Source organism: Cucumis melo, chromosome 6 (assembly GCF_025177605.1).
Source record: "Cucumis melo cultivar AY chromosome 6, USDA_Cmelo_AY_1.0, whole genome shotgun sequence".
NCBI classification, from domain to species: Eukaryota; Viridiplantae; Streptophyta; class Magnoliopsida; order Cucurbitales; family Cucurbitaceae; genus Cucumis; species Cucumis melo.
This window is the reverse complement of record NC_066862.1, coordinates 266,429-272,537: the sequence shown is the minus strand read 5'-3', so window position 1 is coordinate 272,537 and position 6,109 is coordinate 266,429. Positions and strand designations below refer to the sequence as shown.

The 6,109-nt window shown below is 31.7% G+C and overlaps 1 protein-coding gene across 4 annotated transcripts; it reads right to left on the bottom strand.

The window, feature by feature from the left end:
* Positions 1-2,742: 2,742 nt before the first annotated feature.
* LOC103483091 (transcription factor bHLH70) lies at positions 2,743-5,490 on the bottom strand. 4 transcript variants are annotated; one of them, XM_008439526.3, is made up of 4 exons: positions 4,811-5,490; positions 4,025-4,561; positions 3,536-3,907; positions 2,743-3,139 (listed from the first exon to the last, which is right to left on the bottom strand). In XM_008439526.3, exons 1-4 carry the CDS (start codon positions 4,841-4,843, stop codon positions 2,945-2,947), a joined length of 1,137 nt encoding a protein of 378 aa, XP_008437748.1. In that variant the 5' UTR covers positions 4,844-5,490; the 3' UTR covers positions 2,743-2,944. The 4 variants fall into 4 exon arrangements, with proteins under 4 accessions (XP_008437748.1, XP_050942168.1, XP_050942169.1 ...); XM_051086211.1 differs by having other exon boundaries at positions 2,743-3,487; positions 3,646-3,907; positions 4,811-5,473; XM_051086212.1 differs by having other exon boundaries at positions 3,646-3,907; positions 4,811-5,473.
* Between the last annotated feature and the right edge of the window lie 619 nt (positions 5,491-6,109).

The following is a 6,109-nucleotide window of genomic DNA, read 5'->3' as shown; positions in this document are numbered from 1 at the left end:
TACATAATATCAACAATACCTACGTTTTTTTCCTCTTGCTCGTACATAACACAACTGCTGTCATGATAAAGAATGGATGTTATGAAATCTTGCGTAGGGGCATGAAAGAGTTTGATTTTACCTTTTTTTTTTCCAGCGAATTTAGTATAGGTTCAGGGGTTTGATACTTCTTCAACTTTATCGTTTTTACATAATATATATAAAGAAAATCAGTTTAATGGTTATTATGTCTGTCAGTCTCCTTCCAACTTAAGTTTTGAATCTTATCGATGTAATTTATTTTTCATATTTTTCTTTTAGTCTCATGTCAATATATGTTTTGGATCTGTCATTGACAGGGATCTTTAAAAGCAATGATCTTAAACTATAAAATTAAAAACTAAATTGATTTTAAATGAATTAAAAACTAAATTGATTTTAAATGAGTTAAATTATAGTTATTAGTTATTTTAAATATGAAACAAGTTTATTTTAATCATTTTAAAATAACCTCCAAACCATAAAACTAAATTTGAGTTAATTGTTAAAGTAGCAATGGAAATACAGCTATTTCAATTCATGGAGAGAATATGCAATGAGTGACATCCTATTTGGTAAACATGTCACCCGTATTTTTTATGACAGAGTTTTTCATAAATGAAATTTTGTTTATTAATTATTCTAAAACTGCCCATATTTGTTATTATTTCTGGAAAAATTTAAGAGAAATCACCAAATTTTTTTATGGTATTTCACAAATGTTCTGATTTTCAATTATTATCTTAGGCATGAAATTGTAGTATTTTATGACAATTTTAATCTTCATATAATTATTTGAAAATAATAATTTCAAAAATCTTAAACAATATTTCTCTTACTTACCAACAACCATATTTATTATATCTATCGTAACTTTCTTAATTATTAATACATGTATGTTTGTATTTATTAATGTAATATTTGTTACCTTTATAATGATTTAAATTATTATCTTATATGATAATAATATTTTTAGTTATCTTACAAATAAATATTTTCAAATTCATTCAAACAAAAAGTTATTTTCTCACTATAATTAATTACGGGGTCGACATTCTTTCCCGATTTCTATTACAAAAAAAAATTGTTCTTTATTTTTTTCATTTCTTATATTATTTATTTCGTTTTGTAGCATATATTTTTTTCCTTCAAAATCTTTTTCTTTCTTCTTCCGTTTTGTAGTATATATTCCGCTAATGTTCCTTCTATTTTGATTTTTTACATATGCTACCGAATAATACATTTATATTTTGTGATTTATTATATATATACTACTGCATATATTTAATAATACATAAGCAGATTTTTTTTCTCTTTTTTTACTCAATTTATATATCATTGCATACACATATTATGTAACAGATCAGTATTTTTTTTATTATTACATATTTACATTTATATAATATTATATGCTATATACCATTCAATATTCTGTTCATGTTCTTAAATTTGTTTTTGTTTCATTATGACATATTCCGGTCATCTTGTACAAAATATCTACATGTAAATGTTTCGTAAACAATATATACTATTATATATTACCATATTTAAAACAATTTTATATTGTGATTTATATATACACCTATATATTTAAAATAATACGTAAGCAGTAACACGTCTAGTTCTATTATTTTTTGTCAGGTACGCCAAAATTTCTGAATATTATGATGGTCATCTCCTTTAACACTTCCATTATATGAAAATCAATGCAAATTTGATGAAATATAATAAGTATATATAATAAATTATTAAATTACGTGAAATATATGAAAAACAATGCAAAACAAAATAAATAATGAACGAAGAGAGAGAGCGGAAAGTGAGAGAGAGACCGGGAGGGAATGGTTTTTGAACAAAATCGTCAAAAAAGAAAAAAAGAAGATAATTTTGATTATAATATTACCGTTTAGAAATAATCACGTATCATATTTACATAAGATATCTAATAAACGTAAATCTTAATCTTTGTCCACTTCCATCATTTCATTTTTTAATATATTATTAATAATAAATATGTATAAATTGGTCATTTAGATCCTATATTTGTGTGAGTATTACGGTGAGAAACATCAAAAGAGATGGAGACAAGGATAACCAAGTGTGTATTATCAGCCAAACTCTCAATTCCCATAATTAACTCAAGCCCAATAAGCCAATTCATAATCGCTTGGTTACAAGTTTGAGGAATGAAGGATAGGTTATTTACATTGAAGTTTGCCCATCCAACATCTTATCTCCGGAAGAATCATCCCAACCCTAGAAAATGGACCGGAATTAACATTAATGAAGTCTGTTAATGCTAATTTTGCAATTGACCCGTTAATTGAAGATTAATTTAAAATCTATTTAAATGTAAATGTGGATGCAAATAATTTCTAAAAAATAATACTTAGGTGCTTCCTAAGAATAATACAACAATTAGTACAAGGATGCACTCATTTTTGTACATCCTCACCTCATCACTCATATCAAATGAACAATTAAATATTTTATAAAAAAAAATTAAAAGAATTCATCAACAATGTGATGTACGAGATGCACTGAGTATTTCTCATTTCTAATTATTTGCTTCCAAAATGTGATATTTTTATCAGTTCTCCGCTGCTCAAACTCAATGAAAAAATTCATATCAATGAAAATAAAAATATGAATGAATGACTATGCGCAATACGTCTCTCATCCTCTTGCGCATGGCTCAAACCCAAATCCCAATAAGAAAACGAATATAAAAAAGCTGTGTTGTTTAATTTATTTTGTAAAAGATTTATGAATTTGAGTAAAGTAGGAGACGACAAACACTTGTTTTAAGCCTGCCATAACCATTTGACCAACCCATCTGTGGTACACTAGAGAACAGTATTCGAGGTGCCCACAAGCCACACGCACTCCAACTTACCCTCCTCCTTATTTGCCTAGCTTGGATTTTCTATTTTTCCTTTTTTCGAATGGGAAATAGGGGAGGAAAGGGGGGGTCCTCTTCCATAGTCAGCGACTGCCACTGTACTGCCTGAAATTTGCCTTTGGCCTCATTGACCAGTCTGCCATTGTTCATAAAACTGAATATTTGATTAACTGTTGCTGCAATCTGCTCCTCTGATTCTAGCTTACATTCATCTTCTATCTGGATTCACATGCAACCAACGAAAGACCCTCGTTTGTTAAAACAATCTTACTCCCAACCGAATCAAAGATAATCATATTTCTTAGCCATCTTAGCCACAAGAATGGTACATGCAATTATAAATAATGCATGCTCTTTTCTGTGCGAAAAAGATGAGTCTTGCACCGAGATACTGTTAAATATTTTTTTTAGAAAAAACAAAAAGCAAAAGAAGTAGGAACAGAGCCGGCCTCTTGGAAGTTGAAACTAGAAGCACTGTGCTTGAGTTCCAAAGTCAGACTAGTTGAGGTTGACTACAGATGGAGGACACAGAGTAGTAGTCTACTTTTCCACCCCTCTATCCAAACGCTAAAGAAGAAAAGAAAAAGGCAATAATGAATAATAGCAGAGCAATACCTTTAGATTAAAGGAGTAAAGCATGGTGGCAGCGGTTTGTGAGGTTATGTTGAGATGCAAAACTGTGAGCCTAAGATCTTCTAAAGCAACAATGACTTTCAACAACTGACCTTGCCTTTTGCGGCATCTTATCTTTAAGTTTACATGGGTTTGAATCATTGTAACCTCAATCTCAGCGACTTCTGACCTGAGCTCGGCGCAAACCCCTTCTCCTATTCTCCTATTTGATGCCACTCGCACTTCTGACTGCTCATCCTTACACTCACCTTCCGCTCCCTTTCTTTCTTTCCTCAGTGCTTCCAAAGATTCAAGTAGCTGCTCCAATTCCTTCACGAAGTCTATTGCTCCCCCAATTATGGATGCCTGATCACCCTGGTCATGTGCACAAAAAACGGGTCAAATCAACATGTGACATTCTTAATTAATCAGTACCAAAGAAAACAACATGATCTTTGAAAACTAAAATTTCGATATTTTGTTTTAGTATACCCTTTGTACATAGGACGTAGGTATGAGAGACTTGATAACGTTGAGATGGTCGTTCATTTGCCGTCTCCGGTTGCGCTCAACAGCAATGTGGGTCATTCTTTGGCTCTCTACTTCTTCCTTGTTTTTTGTTGGTTTGGATCTCTTTCGTTTTCTTCTTTCCTTGATGACCGGAGGAAACTTTGTCATTTGGGTCTGGGATAAGCCTTGATTTTGGTTACACTCTGAGAACACTCTGTCCGAATTTGGAGGTTGATTTTGGTCCTTCGTTTCTGAGTTTATAGGTGAAGAAAACAACTCTACAAGCTCCTGAATTTTACTAACCCCCTCTTCCCATGGTTTGTTTAGGTGCTGCAGCTTCAGCAAGCTTTGAAAGTTAGGTTCCTTGAATGACTGCGATTCCACACTCTGCAGCATCTGAAGGAATGGTATTTTATCTTCCAAACTTGAGGTTAGTAAACAAACTTCTTCTGATTCTTCAAATCCCAAGTTTGAGAATTCTTGTTCCGAGCAACCTGTCTCTGAATATTCACCATAAAGCTGAAAAGAATAGAATCCAGAGTGAGAAGTGAAATATATAATAAGAAACAAAACACGTTCATTTGAAGTACAAAGTATATATTTTAATATCCATCCTGGAGAAATTACACAAAGCCATTCAATGCAAAGCATTTGAAGAATTAAATGAATGCAGTGCACTTGTTGTGAAAAGAAAATGCTAAAAGTGGGTGACCATGGAAAAGGAAAACGGAAATAAATAGAAAAAGAGAGGGATAGCATTTATCATACGCAAGGATTAATTGGTCCTTGGAGCCTCTCCATTTGAACGGCAGAGCAGTTCTGAAGTGTGTTAATTTAGCCTTTCTACTTCTCTGTCTAGAGGTAACAACATGCATTTCACAGTGATGCTAACAAAACAATAGCATTAAATGTAATACCCAATGAGCAGAAGGAGACCCCATATCAACCCAAAACATATTCCTTCGTTTTTGGAGCAGTTGATACTCTTTATAGAATAATATTAAATGCTATGGCTAGAGGAGAAGAATGTTGTTCTCCGAAGAGGAAGCTGAGAGGTTAAACAGTGATGAAGAGGAGGTGGAAAAGGCAGTAAAGACAAACAAAGGGCGGTAAATAAATAGATTGAGAGTTCAAGAAGATATACTACAAGTCTCGCATATACTTGAAGCTCAAACTCAAACCAAGTTGATGGATCCGAAAGCAGAGATAAGAGAAAAGAAGGGCGTGTTAGTTTGAATTAGAATGCCCCAAGCATTATTGGCGGTGACAGTTTTGTCCAGCAGCGGAGAGAGACAGTTGTGGGGACTTTTTTTTCCTCTCTCCATAGCTTCAGAAACGAAAGTGAAATGGCCTACGGAAACGCCCGCCTCCTGAGTGGAGTCAGTGAACTGCTGCTCATCTCATGATGCGTCATTCACATCCTCCGTCTTCCTCACATTTGGGTTCCTTATCTTTTCGGATCACAAATTACATTATACATTTTCTTTTAAGATTATATGAATAATAATTAAGTGTATAATAATATTTTATAAAAATACAAGTCTAGGTAATGCTAATCTAAACTAGATTAGATTTTACTATATTTGTAATATTTTTAAAATGTTGCTGTATGTGTTACTATTTTGAATTTGTTATGTTTATAACTATTTCTTTTTATAAACTATTCTTAGATTTGTTTAGTATGTTATTGAGTTTTCCTTCACCAAATTAACCAGTGTAATTGCATAATCAATACAATTTGGAGTCCAATATTTTTTAAAATTTCATAATTAATGGTTAACAACAAACTTTTCATTTGTTTCCAAATATTCTTTTCATCAACATTTATGAAAATGAAAATCATTAGAAAGTGACGTGGTATGGATAAATGTAATTTTTCGGTACAAATTGGAGATGGAAGATTGGAATATGAGATTTTTTTATCCTCACAAATACATGTAAGTGTCAACTAAACTCTTTTTAGCTATAAATGAACTTTCCAATCATATTTTTGAATTTTTATAAATTATTTTAATTAAGACCTTAGACTTTAGAATAGAATTTTAGTTAGGCCTATGAACTTAAAAG

Excerpts from the sequence above, each read along its gene's own strand:
- LOC103483091 (XM_008439526.3), bottom strand. The coding sequence starts at position 4,843 with ATGGAGAGGCTCCAAGGACCAATTAATCCTTGC. Across the intron at positions 4,562-4,810 it reads AAGGACCAATTAATCCTTGC|CTTTATGGTGAATATTCAGA; the intron begins GTATGATAAATG and ends TATTCTTTTCAG. Across the intron at positions 3,908-4,024 it reads CTACGTCCTATGTACAAAGG|GGTGATCAGGCATCCATAAT; the intron begins GTATACTAAAAC and ends GCACATGACCAG.